Below are 25,302 nucleotides of genomic sequence, written 5' to 3' on the forward strand. Positions count from 1 at the left end.
CCTCTTCTTTTTTTTTTTTTTGCCTTTTTTTTCCTAGTGCGCGTTTCAGGTTTTCATATAAATATTAAAATCTTATGGATTTGTTTATTAAATGTCTCCACTTTTAATTTTTATTAATTTTAGACATTTGTTTAAATTTTGTTTGTGTCTAATTTTTATTAAATATACTTATTTATTAAATTATAAAACTTAATTTTTTATTTCTTTTGACTTATAAACACATAAATGTTAGATAAATATATTTAAAATACTTTTTTATTTATAAAAAGAAACAAAATGCTATTTATATTCATATATTTTTAAAAAGGTTATCAAACATATCATACATTTATACGTAGACCTATTTAAACTTCAACCATATTCAGACTCACTTATATTTCACACAAAACAATAAACATTGCAGCTTCTAGGGGTGGGCATATTTTAACCGAACCGATCCAAACCGATCCAAACCGACCATTTGGATTGGTTTGGATCGGTTTCATTAGTAAAAAAACTGGTTTCGGTTTATTGGATTGCAAACCGACATCACTCGGTTTGGATTTCGGTTTGGAAGGATTCTAAACCGATTCAAACCGATCCAATCCAGAAATATTATATAATTATATTATATTCTAAGTTAAGCAATCTAACTAATTATATTTATCATTTTATGCAGATTTTGACAAATCAAAAGTAATTGGGGCATAAATTTTGATGGACAAGATGCTCAATATTTTAATTGTCAAATGTTGTTCAAGTTTATTTTAATTTTGTGAGTTTGTTTTGAATGAACAGGTTAAGAACTTGTTTATTAGGATGTATTATGCTGTAAACTTGTATGGATGTATCTTTGAATTGTTATGTAGATATCAAAGTAGATATGAATAATATAAAAGAGGTATCAATTTGGATTACGGATACAAAAAAATAACAAATAATTTAGGTAAAATAATATAAAAGAAGTGGAATTTTAGTTAATAAGTTCAAACTGGATCCAAACCGATCCAAACCGATCCAGTCGATTTGAATCGGTTCGGTTTAAAAAATTTTTAGGTTGATATCGGTTTGAAAATATTTCAAACCGATTAGTTTGGATCGGTTTGAGAATATGTCCCAAACCGATCCAAACCGAATTTGTCCACCCCTAGCAGCTTCTTTGTTGAAAGTCTCAAATCTAAAATTTATCAATTATAGACCTTTTTTTTATTTCCTTTTTTTTCAATGTATATTGCAATTGATTCTTGAATCTAATTTAGTTTAGTGTGGGCTCCTTTGATTTAAAATTATAATGTTTAAATCATGATTTAAATTTTTATTTACTGCATTCATTCACTTTAATGATAGATAAATAAAAAATTAAGTGCTACTTTTCACTTTACATTTAGGAGAGATGATAATACAAATTATTGTATAAACTTATTTATACAAATTAATGTGACATAAAATTATTGTTCAAATGAAAATATAAAATAATAAAATAAATTATGTGAGTTCAGAGACATTTAATTTAACTATTTTAATCACGTCAGGATAATTTATACAAAACAAATTAGTAAAAAAAATTATAACTCCATCGTTACTTTGGATTTACATCATTAAATTGGATAAGTCATACTTGATGAAAATTTAAGTAATAGTTTTAAATTAAGAAAACTGTAACCTTTATACTGTAATTAATTCTCGAATCTAACAACAGTAATTTGAAAATGTAACAATAGCAATTTCTCCCATTTCAATTATGGTTTTAAAACTATATATTCAGCGATTCTTTTAGAAGAACTATGTTTACATTTTTTATCTTTTGAATTTCATGCGTCTCATCCTTTTGAATTAATTACGTATAAAACTATTTATAAATAATATTTTCTTTTGATAATAGTTTATTTAACTGATAAAATTGCAGCCCCCTCAAGATACGCATAAGAGGTATAAGGTTCAAATCGTACTTGAATATAATTTAATATTCTCTTAATAGTTAAGTTTATAATTAGAGTAACTAAATAGTGTTGTAAATTAAATTTAGCTTGTTAAGGTTCAGTTGTTACGGCATGCTTTTATGAAAGGCGAGATCGACAATAATATGAGTTATTACGGGAAGCAACAAAATTAACGAGAAGTACCAAAATTACAAACGGTAAAGGTTACATAATCATTTAACTCATGTGCAAGAGTTTTAAGCTAAGAGTGAAGCTATTTGAGCCACTAAATTACTAGTTAAATCAATTTCAAATATATATTTTTATTATTAAAATTCAGTGGATTGCTCATTAATTATATTTAACATTTTATTATGTTACCTATTGTTGTGCGACACTCTTAATTATTATTATTTTTGGATACTCCCTATAATTTGTTTAGAAACTCAAGATATTTCCATAAAGATTAATCTATTGTAGGATAAATAATCTCTATTCGATTTTGATGCTCGCTTAACGACAAGGAGGACAATTTTCAGATATAATTTTGACAAAGTCAAAGGTCAGAGTTTATTCCTGATTAGCAAAACAGAAAAGTCCAACGGTTTCAAGTGACAATCGTACGCTTTCCGCTTCCTCCGTTTCAGGATTGGGTAGTCCCATAAAAGTTTTTAGTTCTACAACGCCGCCCACGCTAATTTCAATAATCAATGAATGAATAATGCTTTACTTTGTTGCCACCTAAGACAATTGGGATAGGACTGTCATTTCAAGAGCACTAAAGATCCAAGTGGCAAAATGTGACTGGAAAGCTTGAGCGATCACAAGATAAGAAACCAAAAGACAACCTTAGGTGAATACGCGTTTCAACAGTGGCGAAATTTTTCAATGCATAATCTTATCAAACGGAACCGTTTTTCGGCAGTTGCCATCTAAGTATGGGGCCCCTCGAAATTCTCCAAATTTCAATGTCAGTGCAAAGTCTTTTATTCTTCATCCTCTCTCTCTCAGGCGTTCTGTTTGCATACTTTTTCTCATTTCATACTAATATTCTTCAAACTTTCGGCTTCCTTCAAAACCAGTTTTCGTCATTATTCTTTACATTAGACCACGCGCTAGATGCTTTTGCCAAGTTATTAGTTCTTTGTGCACACCGGCTTGCATCGGTTGTTATATTAGGCCATAAAAATAAAAATAAAATCATAATTATGAAAGGAGCACGAGGGGGGTCAAGACCTGGCCGAATATTTTCAGAAGAGAACAGTGCCCGTGCCCAAAAATTTGGTAGGCTCAAAAGCTCCGAACCAATGGACGAAGATTTCTCAATTCCATACTGCGGCGGCAACAACAACAATACACCACCAATATACGACAAAGCATTCGCGATTGCACAAGATGGTTCACCAACTCATAATGATTCATCTTCTCCATTTTCCAAGTCTCCATGGTCAACTCATCACGTATCTGTGCCCCCTCCTAGTAATAATGATGATGGTTTCTCCCCAAATGTGCTGATAGGATCATTGGTACGTGAAGAGGGTCATATATATTCGCTAGCGGCTGCTGGTGATTTGTTATACACTGGTTCTGATAGCAAGAATATTAGGGTTTGGAAGAACCAGAGGGAATTTTCTGGTTTTAAATCGAATAGTGGGTTAGTGAAAGCGATTGTGATTTCGAATGAGAAGATCTTTAGCGGTCATCAAGATGGCAAGATTAGAGTTTGGAAAGTTTCTTCCAAAGACGCTAGCATTCATAAGCGTGTTGGAACATTGCCAACTTTTAAGGATTTTATCAAGTGTTCAATGAAACCAAGCAATTATATTGAAGTTAGACGACGTCGTAACGGGCTTTGGATCAAGCACTTCGATGCAATATCTTCTCTTAGCATGAGTGAAGATCAAAACCTTCTTTACTCAGCTTCTTGGGACAAAACATTCAAAGTCTGGCGAACCTCTGATTACAAGTGCCTAGAATCCGTTATAGCTCACGACGATGCTGTTAATTCCATTGTTGCGGGATTTGATGGTTTGGTTTTTACAGGATCAGCTGATGGCACGGTTAAAGTTTGGAGAAGGGAATTACAAGGGAAAGGAACGAAGCATTTCTTTTCGCAGACTTTGTTGAAGCAAGAATGTGCAGTCACCGCATTGGCTATTAGCCCGGATGCCGCGATTGTTTATTGCGGCTCATCAGACGGGTTAGTTAACTTCTGGGAAAGGGAATTGAATCTATCTCATGGTGGTGTCTTGAGAGGACATAAACTGGCGATTCTTTGCTTGGTTACGGCTGGGAATCTTGTGTTCAGTGGCTCGGCTGATATGAGTATATGCATATGGAGGAGAAAGGAGAATGAGCACATATGTCTGTCCATGTTAACAGGACACAGCGGGCCTGTCAAGTGCTTAGCAGTTGAGAAAGATGATGAGTCTTTATCACGAGAAAAGCGGTGGATATTGTACAGCGGCAGTCTAGATAAGTCCGTGAAGATGTGGAGGGTATCGGAGCAAGCACCGCCGCTAGTATCCACTACCCAACAACATCCATTGGAAGGACATGGTGTTGCGCCTAACTCACTGCCGTATGCGCCAAGCTTCTCTTCCCAGGGAAGAATTTGCCAGAAGAGAAGCTAAAAGTAAAAATAAAAGTTCACCAATTTAACGTAAGTTTAATCTGTGTGATTCAATGTAATTAAGTTGATTGTCATTTTTGCATACATGCATGGTTCGAGAAAATCCAATTATGAATTGGGAAAATTTTGTAACATTTTTCTTTGTTAATACATACTAATAACGTTCATTTAGATATATTTTTGCTTGTTTGTGACAAGTAAATTAAAATGAGAATTAAGATTTATACTCACTCATAGAGGTTGGAATTAATGTGGTAGCATAAGCCGAAGCATACAATTGAATAATAATTTGAACAGATAGGTAATTGCCATTTGTCTTTTCCTAACACCTCTTCCATCTTCGATTCTTGACATTTTCTTGTTCCCTTTTTTTGTCCGGGCGTACATGCTTTATCCAGGGAAGAACAGTGGAAAATCCATTATATTTGAAAGCTTGGAGAATCTTAGATCGCAGGGAAAGACATGAAAGAATCGCCCAAGAAGATTATCCTTGCAAGCTGATGTTGAAAATGGATGTGTGTCTGATTGGTCGTTGTAATCCCCTATGTTTTTTTAAAACTCTTCATCGTTAGCTGTATCAGAAGTCATGAGTGTATAAAAAATTTATTATAAACAATGGCGCGATCAGTATTGAATATGTGAACTTTGGTGTCACGCAACCAAAGTCTTCTATACTGTGAATTAATTAATTAGAGGATTTCTTTTTAAAAATATATATAGATACATCTTTTGATTCGAGCGCTGAGAAAAACTTGTGCTGGAGTTTGCATGCATGCCATGTATTCTCTATTTAAATTACAAGGGTTTGGAATTTTGAATGATGCTGTGATCTCAGCAGGCTACAGGAGTCAATAAGGATGACAAAGTAGGAGGAACAATTGGATCCAGTTTTGTCGACAATTAGAAGACTAAAGAAATCAAGTAGAAAATGGAACAACTTGTAAGCAAACCTATGTTATCTGGTTTGAAATCGACACATGAGATTTTAAAATTAAAAAGAAAAACCAAACAAAAAATGGAATCCAGTACTACTTTCAGCTGTATAATAAATAAAATAATCCGGTTGAGTTCATTTCTTTTACTGCTAGGGCATATATAAAATTAACGAAAAGGATTGAATTGTGCTACTAGTTAAGAAGAATTGTGTAAAAGTAATACTATAATGACGAAAAGTGCCATCCTTCTTCTTTGTTTCTAAAGTTAGCCGACCATATTATGGCCAACAGGACCCCTGTAAGAGCAGTTTCTTCACTCCAAAGAGTGGGGGTAGGCAGAGGCACCGCCAATGTAACAACACCCTTGAAATATTAATATATACTAGTTCTTTAATTTAATTACAATTTTTTTATTCTTATATATATATATATATATATAGAACAAGGCATCTATGCAATGATTTTTATGCCATTCGGTAATCAGCTGGTTGCTTAAGTTAAAATGAAAATTTATATTATGTAGCTGCAGTTATGAATAAAATGATGTGAAGTTTCTTTTCGAAGAAGCAATAAGAACAGCTAGACACCAAGCAACAATTAATATGAATGGCAGAACAGATAGTTTGGCATTGATTTTCTATGTGATCTGTTGTCGATCTATTAAAAGCAACTAGCCTAACTAAGCTTTTCTGTTTGCGCGGAAGAAACTTATAGGAAAAATAATATTGGGTTAACAAATTAGGAGATAAGGTACTTGTCCAAGTGATGGTTGATTGCATCCTAGCTAAATGGCAGCTCCCCGCGTACAATATGCGCATGCGTTGGGCAAAAGTGTAAGACTACATATATAGTCCATTTTAGTTGGTGCAGGCAATTGATTAATGAATTTGGAATCATATTTTGATCATTTAAAGCTCTTGTGTTATGTTTATCCATCGACTACCAATCAATAATCATATAAGAAAAGATAATCATAAAACTCAAATTAGCAGCAGTAAATTCATGTATGGGGCTGTCTTTAAGGAATGATCAGTACAAGTGGAAATTGAAAAATATAAATTATTATGTGATAGTTATAATATATAACAGTGGAAATTTAATAGTAATCACACTTTACAAATTTATCCTAAATGCAAATAGAACTTATAAATTAGTGAAAAGAAGTCACATGTTCTCTAACTCGAACGATTATCAATGAAAATGTTCATATTCTCAGTTTTATAGTGTATCTACCAATAAAGAATAGGGATGGGTTGGAATCAAATTAAGAATAAATCAAATATTTGAGCTGGAAGAACTAAAATGAAAATGAAGTGTATTGGTATCATGTGTTTACTTTGGAATCAGTTAATTATTTTTGTTATGATTATTATTTAGCCGTTGTTGTTGTTATTATTATTATTATTATTATTATTATTATTATTATTAAAAAAGCTTATTGTTAATGATGATGGTGATAATAATAATAACAAAAAGACAATATAATAATGATAATAATATAATATCAATAATAATAAAATAATAATTATTATAGTTATTACAACTACAACAATAATAATAATAATAATAATTATCGTCAGTGTCAATCGGCAGCAGCAAAAATGACCGGCGGTGATGCTTCCTTCGACGACGAGATAGGCAACGAAATGCCCCAGTTGACAGCAGGTGCTGCTGCTTTGGTGCGAAATCAACGGCAGGCGACTCGTCAGTGGCTGCACCACAAATGATTGTACGTGCTACGGTACTTGTTTAACAATTTTGGGGTGCCGCGCTTTGGCGCGAAATCAACGGCAGGTGACTCGTCAGTGGCTGCACGACCAACGATTATAGGTGCTACAAAACTTGTTTAACAATTCTGGGGTGCCGCTGCCTGTTGCCTTTCGGTTCGATTGGGAGTAGATAATTTTTCTTTCATTTTTTTTTTTTGTTTTTATATTTTTGTGATTTAATTAAGACAATTAAAAATTTAGAAGTTTGAGGATGGGTATTTTTCACTAGTCTTGAAAATGGGGTTTTGATGCGTAACTCCTGGGATCTAGGAATTGGGAATTCGAGCCCATTCCTAATTCCCAACAGTGACATGGGCCCCATTGTTGATTCTCGTCCCCAACAAATTTTTATTCCCATCCCAACAATTTATTCTCGTCCATGATTGGTAAACACATCATCATTGTAGTGGTGGTGGTGTTGTTTTCTACATCAAAATAATTCTGTTAAATCCAAATGAAACCGAACTTTTTTACAAATCACAGAAAAAAGAACAGAGGAAAAATAATATAGAATAGTGATTTAATTAAACACGAGTGGTGCTGCTCACACAGTCACACCTCTCCAAACATCTCACATCTCCTTTTGACACATTTACAATTTTAAAACTCGCCTAAATAAACTTGTATTTAATTAAAATCACTGGTAATTTGCTTTCAGTAAAAACCTCTTAGTTTAACCCTGTATTGCACGTGTATCTTCAAATCAAAGTCTATTTAGCACAACAAAACTAACAGGATTTGCGAGAAGCTTTCTGGTATTATGTTCAAGCTTTGAGTTAAAGTAGCAAAGTTCAGTTCTAGATTTTTGGGGATGCCTTCTCAATAGTCTCCCGTATTGCTGTGATGTCGCAATTTGTGATACAAAACCATTACAACTTTAGGTACAAAAAATCAAAGGCAACACTTGATAGTAACGCCTATCTATTAAGTTGGGCCACTGAAGTTGAACCGGTTTTAGGCATGAGGAGAGCTATTCACACCACCCATTCAACTAGAAGACGATATCTAATTTAGTTTTAGGGCTAGTTTGATAATACTATATCCATTTGGGAAACTATGTCCGTGATGTCCATTTAAGTTATATAAAAATATTCAAAAAATACTTTCTTGATACTTTAGTCTTAAGGCTAATTTGATAATGCTATATTTAAAAAAAAAATATTAGTTGTGCTTTAAAAATAATTAGTTGGGAAGAGAATCACTTCAATGTTTGGTAAAATTTAATTTTAAAAGTGGTTTAAATTTTAAAAGCAGTCATATGCGCTTAATAAATTATATGTTGAATTGCGGTAAGAATATAAATGACTGAAATACACTTAATATTAAGTAAAATTTATTTACAACATTTATAGACATATGTATGAAAAATATTCATTTTATTGTGTATTTATAACAATTAATAATTAAAATAAATGATTTTATTTTGTTGTCTCAATATTATTTGTAATAATATTACTTTCTTTAAATTCCTTGGTTTTATTTCTTAATTAAATAAGGATAATTTTAGATTTTTATAATATATGTGAGGATATATATATATAATTGTAATAAGAGTAAGACTAATTCTTAAAATCAGATTTTAAAAAACTAATTCTTCCTTACTTTTAAATCTAGATACAATGGAGCGATTTCACCAAAAGTAATTTTTTAAAAAAATTACTAATTAATAAAATTAATTTTTAACTTTTCAAAATTACTTTTAAACTTTTTAAACCAAAAGCAATTCAGAGACGAGCCATGTTCCATGATGGATTGGATTTTAATTTCAATTGTGCAACATACAATCGGTTTTCTTGTGTCCTACATCAACTTTGCAAATTGCAAATTAACAAAAAATAACAAGTTATCAGATAAACTGGGTTTTTTTTTTTTTTTTGGTGTCAAGGGAGGTGGGGGTGGCCCAAACAAAAAGGTTCTGATCCCTTGCCCATTCAGCGGAACAATCCATGTCCATCACCATCACCCTCGGCTTCAAATTTGTAACAGCGGAACCTCACATCACCGAACACCACCACCAACCAACAAACGGTAAAAATCACCCTGGTCCTTTTCCCTAGCCCAGCGCCCCTAACAGCTCTAAGATGCCAACAACACGATGTAAAAGACAAAAGTTCCCTGGACCCCACGTGGCCCTTTTCCCCAGCAAAAAATCATCGGTCCAATTCTAAATTAAAATAAAGCTGACAATGGTTTATCATTTTCATCCCTAAAATCTTACATTTTTCACTCTAAAGTTATAGCTTGTCCATTTATATTAAAGAGGTCGGCCGACTTGTTATAATTTCTAAAATTACCAATGACCAATTATCTTGGCCTATGTTTAGAATAAGTGTATGTTTAAGATCATGTTAGATTATCGAATAATAATTTATTTAAAATTTATTTTTAAATTGTTAACTTATTCAATGCTTATAAATATTTTAGATCTAAAAAAAAAATCCCGAGTAAGCAATTTTTGAAAAATAATTTAGCAATAAAAAATATAAATTGGACGTAGATTTACAATCCACTTTGATCCTTAATATATATTTAACTAGATGTAGCTCTAATATTGAAGGGTGTTATTATTATTCTCTAAATATAGAGACATATTTATTTAGTAATGGCAATAAAGAGGGAAGGGGAGATCACTACGTCACTTTATTGGTCTTTAAAATGTTAATAGATGAATTTTTTTTATCTCTCTACCCCAAATAACTTACTATTTATGTTCAAAACTTAATTTAATTAAACTATAATAAGACCCCGTTTAATGAATAATGATTTGTTTAACTAAAAAAAAAAACTAAAATACACTATGTTAATAACTAATTAGAAACACCAAAATATCAAAATAAACTAAAGTTATTGATAATTTTTTGTCCAACTAAGATCAATGTCATTGACATATCTTACTTACGAGATCATCCAAAATTTAAAGCATCAAACATGGTTATTAACACAAAATAACAATGTTTTTAGCACCAATTCATTACATAAACCACCATATTTAACTATTCAACAAAATCATTCAAAGTATCTATGTCAACATTATATCATGAATTAAATGTCCAAAAGTATTTACTGTAGACAACTTTAGAATCAAAAGCATAACTATACTTGTAAGATTCTTCATAAATTTACATGAATAAACTTGTATCTATCAATTATGTTTTTATTAAAAATTTTAAAAATAAATATATTAAATATCAAATGAATAAATTATTTTATGTATAATGTTTATTAATAATATTACATAAGCTTATAAAAATACAGTGTATAGGAGAATAGGGAGGCGATCGGACTTTCTCTAAATAAGAAATGAGTATGAAAATAATAAATATATCCATCTCCTAATTAAATTTATGTTTCATTCATCATCTTGATCACAATCCTAAGTCCTACAGCGAAATAGACGTTTTTGATATTTCTGCCATTTCTTTTAATTTAAATATTAAATAAATAAAAAAGGGAAAAGGTCAGGGATCTATATGATAGAACCCCAAAAGCAAACTAACGTGTGCATTTATTTCAAAAATAAAACAACAGATTGATTCCCCCATTCGTGTCCAGCACAGAGCTAGCTAGAGCTACAGCTGAACCTACGGTTTTTTTTTTCCCCTTTTCTTTACCTCCAGTCATTTTCCAATTTTCGCCCACTTTCGACTTTCCCTTCTATTTTACTCCTTCCAACGCTCTCTGTTTATGGATTTATTTATTATTTCTTTTAATTTCTGAGATTGAATATGAATCGAGTTTAGGGTTACATCTGAAGCTATACTGAACGAAACAATGACGCCGGAATTGATTTCAGCTCCCGTAGCTGAAGATGCGCCGATCCAATACTCATTTGCAACTGAATATGAAGGACCACCGGTATCCTACGATATTCCGCGAGCCGTTCCGATCAATGTACAGAAAATTCCTGTGGCCGCCGTTGTCAAGCAAGTTTCTCTCTCCGATAAATTGTCGCTGCCGGTTGTCCATCCGATTGTATCGGCCGATAAATTGAAAACAAGTTTCTCCAAGGAACTCAAACCCGCTTCGGTTGAGGCTGAAGTAAAATCTGAAACGACAGTTTCGCCGACGTCCGTTATCGATAGAGCCGCCGACAGTGTCAATTGTGTATTGTCTGGTGAATTAAGTAGCTCAGGCGCTTTAGAGTTTTCAAATTATGTGTCCGGCGAATTAGGTAATTGTTCAAACGGATTTAATCCGACTACTGAGAATTTGAATATCAGTAGTTCTGAGAGGTCAAGAGAGAGTTGGTCGAGATTGAGAGGTTCGAACGTTGGAAAAGAGAGTTTGGATATGACTGATGAGTTAAATCAGCCTGATTGGGAATCAAATGAATCTGTTTTGAGTATGGATTACCCCTCATCACGGGTTTCATCTCTTAAAACTGGAGATTTGAGTAATAGAATTAATCATGACGATGATGGCTTTGAATCTAATGGTGATGCAAGAAGAGGGCCGGTTGTTACGTTTCGTGATATTGCATCTGAAGATGAGGACGAAGACGACGATTTTGGGGATGAGTTCAGTCAAGAGGCACCAAGGATTATGCAGCGAGTTAAGAGAGAGCCTGAAACGAGAGGGAAGAAAGGTTCGTGTTATAGGTGTTTTAAGGGAAACAGGTTTACAGAGAAAGAGGTTTGTATCGTCTGTGATGCAAAGTATTGTTGTAATTGTGTGCTTAGAGCAATGGGGTCAATGCCTGAAGGAAGGAAGTGTGTTACATGCATTGGGTATCCTATTGATGAGGCTAAACGAGGGAGTTTGGGAAAATGTTCTAGAATGCTAAAGCGCTTGCTTAATCCATTGGAGGTTAAGCAAATAATGAAGGCTGAGAAGTTGTGTGAGGCGAATCAGTTGCCTCCGGAGTATATTTGCGTAAATGGGAAACCTCTTTGTCGTGAGGAGTTGGTTATATTGCAGACATGTCCTAACCCACCGAAGAAGCTAAAACCAGGGAATTATTGGTATGATAAAGTATCTGGTCTTTGGGGAAAGGTGAATATGGCATATTTGAATATATCTATTTACAACGATTTTAGTTCATTATTTTGGATATTGACGCTTCTGCTGAATCTTCACAGGAAGGACAGAAGCCATCAAAGATTATTAGTCCGCATCTGAGTGTTGGGGGTCCAATCAAGCCAGATGCTAGCAATGGAAACACACAGATTTTCATCAATGGTCGGGAGATCACTAAAGTAGAGCTGAGGATGTTGCAGGTCAGTGTTTCTAGACTTGTATTATTCTTTTTGGAAATTAATTTATGTCCATGAAATGTTAATATCAATTTCTGTTGAACGTTAACTTACAGCTGGCAGGAGTTCAATGTGCCGGCAATCCACACTTTTGGGTGAATGAGGATGGGTCATATCAAGAAGAGGGACAGAAGAATACTAAAGGATATATTTGGGGCATGGTATGGTTTATGTTTGAATTTGTTTCTCCGTTTGTGTTTAAGTCTATCTTTCCAAAAGTTTCTCAGCATCAATCTGGCATTTATATACTAGACATTGCTTCTCAGGCTAAGACAAAGCTAGTCTGTGCTGTTTTGTCGCTGCCAGTTCCTTCAAAATCTTCAAATCCTGGTGCAGAACAAGGAAGTGGTCTGATGAGCAGATCCATTCCTGACTATATTGAACGGAGAACACTTCAAAAGTTACTTTTGGTCGGTTGCAGTGGATCTGGGACGAGTACTATATTTAAGCAGGTACTTCAAAATGGGGAAATGCTTTTTCCAACTCAATATTGCAATTATTTTTATGTGGGGACCTATGTATCGAACTGATTGCAATGTTGCTTAAATAAACTTGTATTACTTAATGTGAACGAGGAGAAGAGTTCTGGCAGGGGGCCCCTAAAAAAATTTGAGCATTATGCTATAATAATCAAGTTAAGTTTGTTCATTATATGGTAATCATATTTCATCTGTGGGTATCTTGTTAACTTTTTATGATACAAATTATATGTCTACTCTTGCTCTGATGTTGGAGCGAAGATGCATTAGTTTTGACTAATGTTAATGCTAAAAATGCTAGGAATAATTTGTGTTCAACCCCTAGGAGTTGACATTGAAGGATTTTGTGAATGAATTAAATAGTTGCATAGTCATTTTTAGCTGTTTATGATTATTAAGAGTATGAAGTGAACTTGCTTTTACAGCATAGGTGGACCTTTAAGGAAAAATGTTTTGACAATATTTTGATTTTTCAATTATATGACCATTATTATCTTATGATATATTATTGCTGATAACGTTAAAATATTGATTTATTTATTAACAAATGTTTCAGGCCAAAATTCTCTATAAAGCCGTTCCGTTCTCAGATGATGAGCATGAGAATATTAAGTTGAAGATCCAGAGCAATGTGTATGGCTATCTTGGCATACTTCTTGAAGGTCGTGAGCGTTTTGAGGAAGAAATTTTGGGTGAAAAGAGGAAGAAACAATCTTTGGATGAAATGAACCCAGTTGGTAAGAAAGTGTATTCATTCTTCTCTTTGCCCCTAACTTATTTAACTTCATGTATATTGAACAAATTTTATGTTCCAATACACATGCCGTGTCAACTTGCATATGTATATATTCCAAATACACATACCTTTCCATGTGTTGGTGTCAACTTGACACAGGTGCTTAATAGATTTGAGGTTTTTATGTTGCATAAATGGCAGGTAAGATCCTATTGTCTAAATCACTAACTTTATACTGAGGATTTATTTTTGGATAATTTGACTATTTAAGATTCCAAAACATTTTATGTGAAAGTCACTTAAGCCCCTAAGGTCTCTAGAAGTGTTTTCGTTTAATGCCAAATTTCTAGAATGCTTGTCAGGCATGTTAAGTATTTTTCAATGATATGGAAATTTTTTAGCTGCAAGGTGTCAGGAACTACTTTTAACATGATTGCATTGTTGTTCACACAAATCATATATTTTCTAATTGTCTCAGTTGAGTTTCTCTGGTCAATGATAGGGAGTTCTGACGGCACTGATGGCAAAACTATCTACACGATTGGCCCAAGGCTTAAAGCATTTTCTGATTGGCTTCTGAAGACTATGGTGTCAGGCAATTTGGAAGCTATTTTCCCAGCTGCTACTCGTGAATATTCTCCCTTGGTTGAGGAGCTATGGAAGGATGCTGCCATTCAGGCAACTTACAGCCGGAGAAGTGAACTGGAAATGCTATCTAGTGTTGCTAGTTATTTCCTAGAGCGGGTAAAATCATGCTTGCTATTCTTAGGCTCCACTAAATTTTTTAAAATTGTTGGTACTTGTGCCTCTCAATAATAAATTACCGGACGTTAATTTTACAAGCCTGAAGATTTCTATTCTTAAACTTAACGTCTAATGTCAGTGAATATAATCGGGATTTTAAGATACTACTACATATCTTGGCCTAGTGGTTTGACACCTCCTCGCCTCATCCTTGAGGTCAATGGGTTCAGGACTCTCCATGTGGTTGTGGAAGTATATTTTGCCTAATTTAGAATTTGCCTCTCCATCCTTTTTTGGAGCGGATTTTGTATTGAGCTTCAAATGGACTATATCAAGCCAGGTCTCAGCAGACTTCTGATTATGATATCAGTAGAATTGTATTGTAATATTAGACGAAAAAAAAGTATGCTACTACCCTACAAAAATGTGTTGGCCTTACTTTCTACGTAGTAGTTGTCTGGTTATTCAACCTGGATAACACAAATGCATGGTAAGCTAAGCATTTAAATGGAGGAATTAGCACGTTGTAGAAATAAGATGAACACCTGGATCTTAGTGAAGATCTTTTAGTGACCTAGGTTTTAATACTCTTGAAAGGAAAATAGATTCTCTTTTCTTTTGAAAAAAATAAAAAATAAGAAGCAAGTCTGCCTGCAATGAATTGATGGGTCCACAACTTTCCAAGAATCCCAGACTTGTTATAAAGGGCCTCATGAATAATAGGAAAAAGAGTTGTGTTAAAGGAAAAATGAATTGTTTAAGAAGAATTTGGGTTCATTTTGGTGTGAGCGAGGATGATAATTATGGCTAACTCTTGTTAATATTTCTATTGTTATCTTCTTGTCTTCAGGTTGTTGATATATCAAGAACAGACTATGAGCCTTCAGATTTGGATATTCTATATGCTGAGGGTGTCACTTCATCAAATGGGCTTGCTTGTGTGGACTTCTCATTTCCCCGCTCAGCTTCTGATGATTCTGTTGACACTGCTGATCAGCATGACTCTTTGCTTAGGTGGGTGCCAGTGTAAAAAATTTTGCAAAAAAATAAAGGAAAGAAATGAAGCCTATTTCTAGGGTATATTGGTCTCATGTTTGTGAGATAAGCGCCTTCCATTTTCAGTTGCCTTGGGTAGGACAGTTCTAAAAGATATATAGGCAGATCATAGAAATAAATAATGAGAACATGTGCGGATCACTGGACTATTAAAACGGTAATCTCCTATTTGGCTTGGATTCTAAATTAGGCCATTAAAACCCAGTTTCTTCTTTGAAGATGGAAATTGGGCTTTTTATAGACACACTTTTCTGCATCCTGACACAGTTTCATAGGTCTAATACTTGTATAAAAGTAAGCTATAGGTGGGTGGTTCATGCTCCACAGAGATGGTAAAAGATAAAAAATTCTTACATGTGCTTTGGAAATTGCTATTATACTTCTCTTAAACTAGCTAAGGTTGGAGATATTGCATCTGATAAATCAGAGAACCACCTCCTGTTGCATTGACAATCCATTAGCTTTAATTCTCTGCTGCATTTTGTTTGTCCAGTTAGTTCTCTGATTTCTGACACATTGACCTATGCTATTTACATATTATGCAATCTTCATTTCTCATCTTTTATGGACATTGTGACATTAGCATGTAGACTGCTTTTTTAACTTTTTATTTTTATTTTTAAAATCCTTTGACATTTTCCATTCTGGGGTTGTTTATCAGATACCAACTTATTAGAGTCCAGGCAAGAGGTCTTGGGGAAAACTGCAAGTGGCTAGAGATGTTTGAAGACATTGGAATGGTCATTTTCTGTGTTGCCTTGAGTGACTATGACCAATTTTCTGTTGACGGCAATGGGTCACTTATGAACAAGATGATGCTGAGCAGGAAATTCTTTGAAAGCATTGTTACTCATCCAACTTTTGATCAGATGGAATTTCTTTTGATACTAAACAAATATGATCTGTTTGAGGAAAAAATAGAAAATGTACCGTTGAACCAGTGCGACTGGTTTGAAGATTTTCATCCAGTGATCAGCCGTCATCACCCCAATGGCAACAGAAACAGCAACAACATCAATCATAGCCCCTCACTAGGTCAGCTGGCTTCCCACTATGTTGCTGTCAAGTTCAAGAGGCTTTATTCATCTCTCACTGGGCGGAAATTGTATGTTTCCCTGGTGAAGGGATTGGAGCCTAATAGTGTTGATGCTGCTCTTAAATATGCAAGGGAGGTTCTAAAGTGGGATGAAGAGAAAACCATATTTAGCATTAGTGAGTACTCGATGTACAGCACTGAGGCAAGCTCCTTCTCTCATTGATAATCAGAAAAGCCTTGTAAATGGGTCCTAAGAGTGTACATATGCAATAGTATGTAAATGAACAGAGAGAGCGTTCCCTTCCATGACCCACTGCTGTAAGCTTTCCCAATCCTTTTAGGTATTATTTTAACTGTCATGCTGATATGGTTCATTAATTGGTGTACTGCACGTATGGAACATTACGTCTTGTCCATGGAGACTTTTTTTTAAACAGTTTTTGTATCATGCTTATGTATGTCGGCCGTCGGTTGGTTATGTTCAATAGTAATAGAAATGACAAAACGTCTGATCTAGTTAAAGTGTTGTAGCCTACGCATACAAGGTCAAGGTCTTCTCGAAAACTTTCAGTTGTGTAATGAAACTTTGGTGGATGGAAGAATTCATTATCTCAAATACAGGGCTGGAACTTTAGAAACATACGTTTGCAGTTAACCTCTCAGAAATTTACCCTTATCGATGCTGGGGAGAGAGATCTATTAATATTTAATTTTGCATTTTTGTAGAAAGAGAAAATAGCCCCATGAAAGCTTGAATCTTGAGCTGGCGCCCACAACATTGGCCCACCGCTAGCCTGTAGCCCAATGGCCCTTTCCTTGAAAGTTCGTAAGCGGCATATATTATTATATACGATACGAGCATGATTTGCAGATACCTTGTAAACGAAAACGTTAGCTTCTTAACCAAGTTGTTCCTAATTGACGCTAACGAAGAAAATAAATCTTTTTTTTTCCTCCCCCCTCAAATCCCAGTCCCAAAACTATCTTCTAGCTTGAGGGTAGCACACCAAAATTTCAAGAATACCCTGATATCTTCAGTCATCTACAAAACAGTATACTGCATGATCCCAAAACTCTCATCTGCCTTGAGGGCAGCACACAAAAATTTCAAGAATACCCTGATATCTTCAGTCATCTACAAAACTGTATTGAACCCTCTCCTGCGTACTCAACAGAATATTTTTCATTGCCCAACCTAGTCCTGACATTTGTTCATTCAACAAGCACATGTCTCTCTTGGCACATTGCTTGCTATCCTCGTTCAATTTAAACCACTCATTGAGAACCAGATCTGAGACATCACCAGCTACTACCATGTTCATCCACCAACTGCTCAATTGGAGAGCCTTGCGGACATAACAGGCCTACAGGACAGCAATTATTTGATCACATTAGAGCTCATCAATTGAATGAGGGGAACAAATACAATCAAGAAGTACCTCCTTCCATCTAGCAACACTTCTAGAAAACTTGAAAATATAATGGTACTTGCATATATAAAGTTGTAAGAATAATTTTCTTAGAAAATCTCTTCGTACCTGCAACATGCCCAAGATAATATCTGTTGAGCTAGCACCTTCTCTCAGACACAGAAGGATACCGAGCTACAATGTCCCCCAGATATGATAAATGAGAAAAAAGGATGAGATCAGCAACTATAAAATGAGTGTTAATTGTCTTCTTGAACAATATTTTATTGCCATACTCACTTGCCCTTTTCTAGCTAAACCTCTGCAGAAGATCTCCATGCACATGAAGTAATAATCTTCCCCGCTTAAAGACTGCATTGCCATCATCGACAACTTAGGTATCTGACCTTTGGGATTTATGCATCCTATTCTGATGGGCCACATTTGTCTGCCTGCTCAAAATCTCACAAATTTAATTTAAGCTTCATTGATGGTGTGCATTCCTAGATAGCTCATAAAACTGAAAACAGGCAGTTACAAGAAACATTGAAGCACACCTTTGCTCCAAAGGAAATCAATGCCTTCATCTTTACTAACTTCAGCAGGTGAAGGCACATGTCCGGACTCAATCCATTTGTCAAGAATGATTTCAAGCCTATCCTGAACATACAAAAAGGTAAAAGAGTGAGAAGGTCAAGTATTTATCAAAGAAAAATTACCTAGTGAAAGGTATATAGTCCTTGTGTAAGCGTGTATTAATGTAATTATAAGGGTGGTCGGAGATAGTTAGCAGACATACATTAAATAGTCAGACATATTAAAAGCCAGTGCCTCCTAACCTTAGTCAGTGTTTGAAGATGAACATGCTTAAGCGCTTGATATATTCCGAGAAGGTCAATGGCTGAGAAAATGGGGTATACAACAAAAGGTAAACCTGCTTGCAATCTAGCACAATAATCAAAAGTTAGGAAATTGATTAACAAAAAGTGCACAAATGGCAGGAAAGGTCATTTATCGAGATTGAAAGGTTAATAATTATCTCAACTAATTTCTACGCTCAGGCCATTAAGCATATTAAACATAAAAGAAGAAAACCTTTGATTGTTCTTCAACAACATATTCAAAGATGCAGCAAGCATGAGGCCAAGATTATCAAAGCACACTGTTTGTATCTGGCACCCATACCAAAGATCAGGTTTCTAAACCAAATGAAGAAAACAAAGACTTTATATAATACATGCGAAGAAAAATTATAACCTGTGCTTTTGCAGAAATTTCACCAAGGTTATCTGCTACAGCAAAGCTTCTATGAACTGCAGACTGATCATAAGGAATGATGACATCAATGCACCATGGAAAGATTGTAAAACCCACTACAAAGTTGTCAGCAACAAAGAACAATGAATTCTACAATATGACGGTAATGCTTTGTTGTTTCTTTTTAGGGAGTGAGAATTGCTAAAGTGGGACAGAAGACCAAAGTGAAACAAAACATAAAACCTTTTCCCAAGAAAAGGGGGGGGGGGGGGGAAAAAAAAGGAAAAGAAAAAGAAAGAGGAGAAAGATTGATGTCACATCAACTTCAGCTGAAGAGATAGAAAGAATTAATGTTTAAATGCATATACCTACCTTTGCTACCCTTATCGAAAAACAAATAAAAAACTAAAAGCTGCGGCCAACACAGTGAAAGAGGGCTTAAGAGAATGTTCAAGAGTGGATTCTTACACCAGTTGCCAAGTAGCAAGCCAGACTTATCTGTTTAGCAATGTTGGCTAGAGATGCTAGCAGCAAGAAGTACTGAGGGAATACGGGCGTTAGCAGCTCAACCCCAATGCTCAAACTGAACATCACAGACGTCAAAAATCTGACCCTCTGCAAAAGATATGGGAAAAGATCATCCCTTATTCTATGTTCTAATTAATATATTCTATGGTATATGATCGGCAGTTTATAATTTTTTAACTACTACGAACATCACCAAATGAAGTGATGGTAACTGCATGGACCACAATGTAGAAATTAAATTAAAATAAAATAAAAGACTTTGAACAAATCAAAGCAAATCAAGTAACAATGAGAACCAAATTCGAAATGAAATAGAAGGCATGCCTTCAAATTGGTATCAAAAGCAGAAGCTAGGCTTGCAGTGTAGATGCACCTACATAATCGTCCAAGTCCGTCCTTCATGACCCAATTCAGAGCTGCTGCTGCTGGAAGTGAATGTGAATGCCCAATTCCTATAGCCCGAAACATTGCCTGACATAAAACCATTCCCACAACTAAGGTAGCATATAATCAAGTTTTACATGGAAATCTCCATTGCTTTTAACAGCAAGGGTAGAGTTTTCTCTGATTGATCGCACCTAAAACATACAATGTGTAAACCACCGTCTTAAGTAATCTTAAGTATCTCTCTTCCATACTATTTCAGTTTAAAGTCGTTAAAAACCAGGCCACCAAGATAAAACAAGTTAAATTTTCAATAATCAAAGATGACAATTCTCTACAACAGTAAACAAATATAATAACAAAAAATTCGTCAAGCTGCAGCAATTTTCCGTTGTCCACTTCTTTTCACCAACTTAAAGTTCAATTCAGGATAGCACCAATAAATTATGGAACTTTTTAAACACCATTGTCACAAACCACTAACACTAATTCAAATTACATTCACTTCACTTGATGTTATAAAAATGTTAAATATATAACTCAGCAATGATATCATTACCTGAGTAGCAAGAACCTGAAGAGCGGAGCTAAAAAGACGGTGCAAGAACTTCCATTTAACATACCCCATGTAATTTCCGCTCACTTGTTTGGGTATAAAAAAATCCCTGACAGTTAAACTACAAATTTTAAACAATTTCCTAAACTGGTCATCGGACTCAAAACGAAACGATGAAGCACCACCGTCGACACTGATCAATTGCAAACAATTTCCGTCCCAGAAATATCTTGAAACCCGCCCCGACCCACGAACCACCACTGGAAGCTTCGTGGGTCCCGCAGGTTCGGGCCCTTTATTGAGGCTCTCCTCTGATTCATAGTTGATTGAGGTTCGCAAAGAGTTGGCGGCGAAAGTTAGGGTTTTTTTAGAAGTAAATTTTAGGGTCTTTGAAATGCACTGTGGCGGTTTTGCGTATTTCCATGGTAATTGAAATTGGTGAGAACTTGAGTTTGAGATAGGGTTTAGAGTGGATTGCATGAGAATTGGGGAGGTTTTGGGATTAAGGTTTTACGCGAAGTTAAGTTTCCCGCCAAATTCGGTGGCTTTGGGAATAGCTGGGTTTAGTGTTTTAGGGATTAAAAAAATAGAAAGCAAAGGAATAGTGTTGGGGAATTCACTTCAGGGGGTGCATGCGTATTACGGACACGACGTCGCACTACCAATGCTGGAACGCAGCGTTCGCTCTGTTCTCATTTTTATTTTTATTTTTTATTCAAGGATCAATATGGTATCTTCTTGTATAACGGATCGATCTTTTCTCCATTACCACTCACTTGTTTGTTGGTTAAAATATTATAAACGAGGGTGGCTTATTTTGGACAAGTTTTGGATGATACAACTAAATATATCGATTTTATATGCTTCTCTTTGTAAATGAAGGCCGGACGATCATCAACTTGCTAGATGTTAATGGACTTTATTAGATTTAGCAATGATAGCAAGCGGCAAAGCCATGTGATCATGTAAAGCATGTTCATACTATGTGACATTGCTAATTTCATTTACCGCATGGGGCTTCTTCATCATTAGCTTCGGAGTACGAAGCACTTTTATTGTCCAAAAAGCCTCGTTTTCAGACGCGGGGTGAGGAGAACTTCAAGAGCGGATGCTTTCAAATTTGTCAACCCAGTGCTCTCTGACATGTCCACATCTTCACCTGATGGCTAATGCCAAAGAGCACTGGGTTGATAACGAAACAAATGAGAGTTTCCTATGCTAATGGCAGACAACAAGGATAAAGCATTAAGATATGGACAAGATTGATAAAAATGAACAACCTAAGAATTTCTTGCCCTTATGCCTACTTCATGGAACCATCTGACTGAAAAAATAGCTTGTCTTATGGATACATTAATTATCCGCACTCACAATAAGATACTCCTCTACAACATAGAGAGATTGTCATGCATCCAGTTAGTTTATTCACTTGCTCAGAATTCATCGTCCATCCTATTAGTTTTTTCAATGAGATAAACTCAACTAAATTCTTTTGAAAGATATTGTTAATTACGCGGAAACTTACCACATTAACTGCGTTGCTTTTTCAGAGCACATGCATCATACGTCAATACCAGATAGAATCAGCTTTCAGGAACAAGAGATAATCACAATTATCAACCCCAAACCTGGCAGTTTCCTGCAGGTGGCATCAGATTTTTTATATTTTAAATTAGACTTCATCCATTTCTTCGCTTGTTTGGCAAACTAGTATTGCATCCAGAGCATGGATTCCCATGCTAAATACGATGCACCAATAATTTGGTATGATGGTGAATTTATGGATATGTGTATTGTTTCTAATTACATCCTCTTGCTTACTCCAGTCAATTTATACGTCGAAAGCTACATTTTATGGATATTTCAGGACCAAAAGAGTAAACTCTCGTCCACATATAGAAGCATTCAACAAAGCTTGAATATCAAATACCACACAGACCACGAGCTATCTCCTCAAGTAACTGCTAGGCCTTACTATTACAAAGTCTTCTGTCATTTGATCTAAGAGTAAAGCCGGGAAGCAAGAAGCGGAGTAAGGAGAACTTCAAGTGGGGTTGCTTATAAGTGTATCAGGCCGCTGCTCTCAGTCATATCCACTGCTTTGTTTGATGGGTTCACCCTTCAAAACTATGCAACAGGCTAGCCATTGTCAAATTTAGCATTTGGAGAGCTAGTGAAACCCCTGGACACGATCTTCTTCTCGAGCCAAAAGGAATCATTTCAAAATTTAGACCCCAGACGTCGGTGTCCTTATGGCTAGTCAAGAATCTCTCAGGTTGGAACTCATTAGGATCAGACCACACGCGCTCATCGCATTGGATTTTCCAGATGTTCAACATTAAGGATGTACCTGCTGCAACGTGGTAGCCATTTGAGAGAGTGCAGTCATCCTTTGCAGCACGAAGAAGAATAGGGCTTGGAGCGTACATGCGCAATGTTTCCTTAACAACTGCCTGGAGGTATCGCAGATTTTTAATGCCAGCCTCTTGCACATTTCTGTCTTTGCCAACAAATATGTCCAGTTCCTCTTGAGCCTTTTTTAACACGAGTATTATTGAGGATTAAAGATAGAGCCCAAATTAGAGGGGCAGCGGTGGTGTCACCAAAGTAGGGAATGGGGGGTGAGGTGACACTAGAAAAATCTCTTTACGATGCTCTTTTTGACACTCAAAATAGTTGGAATTGACTATCAAGGTACACAAACAAAATTTATTCAGATTGATGGTATGTCCTAAATTTCTTGACTGTTAACTATAGGTTAAGTTATAAACTTTGCAATTTAGTTATGAAGCAAACAAAATTCCTACTGCTTGCAAATTTTTTTGTACTCGTGTAAGTCTGTGTCGAGTTTCATTCAAATTTTTACAACCTGTTCTTGCAACGTGTTGACTTTTACGCACAGTAAAATGTTTGTCACTTTAGAAAATTTCATACTTTCATATTTTAGGGTAAGTATTTTATTGTGAAATGGGATATTAAGTGGAAAATGATAGTTTGATATCAATCAAGCATTGACCATGACCCATTTCCAAATACAAAAGTAGGAGAAGGTTGCTGGTAAGGAATGAAAACCGAAGCATTGATTACCGTGCAATTTATTGAAAACAATCCAGTTTGGATAATCAACTAACCAACAGATTGTGTTGGAGATTCACTGCAAGCTTCTTTATAAAAATCTGTGCCAAGTCCTTACATTTCCCAGAAATGTTGAACCCATGTCTCACTTGATCCGGAATGGTGTTTCTAAGAACCTTTTCCCTGTTCTTTTCTTTGTTTAGATGCTTAAGACAACTAAAAACCTAGTGTCTTAATAGCTGAACTTTGGCCCTTAGTACTGTAATTGAAATAAGCAGCATTACCACTTTAAAGCTACAAACATATAGCAAGGCATTAAGTATGGGAGAATGTTGAGAATATGAGCACGTTTGGAACTGCCACTAGCCACAGTTACTGTGATAGCTTTTCTGGTTTGAAAGGCAAAAGTACTTGCCAAGCTAGTTGCTTTGTTAATGGTATCAGCGTCGAAAGTAAATATCCAGACATCTTCTAGAATGTTAAGCATAACATCTATGAAATCCTGCTCCTCGTTTCCTTCTCCACCCAGAAGTCTCTTCTGTTTATGCTCCTCCAGCCATCCTCCAACCAGAGCATCGAGTTCCTTTCCAACCAATAAAGAGATAGAATTGCATCAGACAACACAAGTGTCCCAACAGATCTAAGAAATCCCAGATAAATTTTAGGGAGTGCAGTGCCTGCTCTTTCTTGCCATCAGCAATATTTCCAAAGAATCTTCTCCCTGTCACCGTTCTAAAAGTGATGTTATGTTTCAAATTCTTAAACCAGTCCTTCATGTCCACCAGAACTGCATGCTCTGCACTAAAAGTGTAAGTCATGTACAACTCTTTCATAGAAGTCTGCACCTCTGAAATCCATATGTGCTTGAACATATCAAGCCTGTAATGTGACAGAAGTTCAACTGCAGTTATCTTTCGCATCTCAAGCCAGTAAGGTCCATAAGGAGCAAAACCAAACACGGCATAGTGGTAGCCTAGCAGTTTCGAGGCTGTAATGGCTGGTCTGGTGGAGAAAGCCTTATCGTGGAGGGTAAAACACTCTCTGGCCACTTCCTAACTATTCACAACCAAAGCATTATGTGATCCTAATCTTTTAGTAAAGACAGGTCCATAATTGTCTGCCATGTCGCTCACAGGTGGTGGGACGGCCCCAACCCATTTTTAGTGCTTTAAACAGTCAACAGTACCAATATTAATCGGCAAAACCAATAAAACAAAGATGGATATCAAATAACATCACCGGCGAAAAAGAATTTTGAAGAAATCAGGATAGAAACAAATAATATGATTTGAGATAACAAGTTTGTGCTGTAATTTTCCAAAATTCTTCACATCCGATATAAAATTTATAAGCTCGCGTTACGTTTTCTATGAATCCTAGCAAAGGTAGCTCAGGAGTCCCTTGGAACTTCCATTTTCTGTGAACAATATTCAGTTTCCAGGTCCTGCAATTTCTGCAAACCTTTGTTTTGCTACAGCCAACAGGTTAAATCTGTGAAAACAGAGCAAATGCCACACGTAGAGGAGAAGAACTAAGCAGAATGTAGTGTACCTCTT

At 35.4% G+C, this 25,302-nt stretch overlaps 3 protein-coding genes and 1 pseudogene across 3 annotated transcripts; 2 read left to right on the forward strand and 2 right to left on the reverse strand.

Annotated features, from left to right (window-relative positions):
* The first annotated feature begins 2,948 nt into the window (after positions 1 to 2,948).
* Positions 2,949 to 5,214, forward strand: LOC102612004 (protein JINGUBANG). The gene is made up of 2 exons (XM_006466682.4): positions 2,949 to 4,560; positions 4,929 to 5,214. Exon 1 carries the CDS (start codon positions 3,107 to 3,109, stop codon positions 4,529 to 4,531), a length of 1,425 nt encoding a protein of 474 aa, XP_006466745.4. The 5' UTR covers positions 2,949 to 3,106; the 3' UTR covers positions 4,532 to 4,560; positions 4,929 to 5,214.
* Positions 5,215 to 10,770: 5,556 nt separating this feature from the next.
* On the forward strand, positions 10,771 to 16,985 carry LOC102617025 (extra-large guanine nucleotide-binding protein 1). The gene is made up of 8 exons (XM_006466611.4): positions 10,771 to 12,226; positions 12,313 to 12,450; positions 12,543 to 12,647; positions 12,753 to 12,938; positions 13,522 to 13,702; positions 14,204 to 14,445; positions 15,296 to 15,459; positions 16,163 to 16,985. The coding sequence occupies exons 1-8, from the start codon at positions 11,006 to 11,008 to the stop codon at positions 16,758 to 16,760; spliced, it is 2,835 nt and encodes a 944-aa protein (XP_006466674.1). The 5' UTR covers positions 10,771 to 11,005; the 3' UTR covers positions 16,761 to 16,985.
* A 123-nt stretch (positions 16,986 to 17,108) lies between these two features.
* Positions 17,109 to 21,470, reverse strand: LOC102617325 (protein root UVB sensitive 4). Its single transcript, XM_006466612.4, has 10 exons — positions 20,675 to 21,470; positions 20,056 to 20,202; positions 19,672 to 19,818; positions 19,204 to 19,266; positions 19,042 to 19,118; positions 18,786 to 18,891; positions 18,504 to 18,606; positions 18,247 to 18,398; positions 18,076 to 18,141; positions 17,109 to 17,901 (listed from the first exon to the last, which is right to left on the reverse strand). Exons 1-10 carry the CDS (start codon positions 21,149 to 21,151, stop codon positions 17,665 to 17,667), a joined length of 1,575 nt encoding a protein of 524 aa, XP_006466675.1. The 5' UTR covers positions 21,152 to 21,470; the 3' UTR covers positions 17,109 to 17,664.
* A 1,315-nt stretch (positions 21,471 to 22,785) lies between these two features.
* Positions 22,786 to 24,870, reverse strand: LOC102611716 (cytochrome P450 CYP82D47-like; annotated as a pseudogene).
* Between the last annotated feature and the right edge of the window lie 432 nt (positions 24,871 to 25,302).

The sequence above is a fragment of the Citrus sinensis genome, chromosome 7, assembly GCF_022201045.2.
Source record: "Citrus sinensis cultivar Valencia sweet orange chromosome 7, DVS_A1.0, whole genome shotgun sequence".
In the NCBI taxonomy this organism is placed as follows: domain Eukaryota; kingdom Viridiplantae; phylum Streptophyta; class Magnoliopsida; order Sapindales; family Rutaceae; genus Citrus; species Citrus sinensis.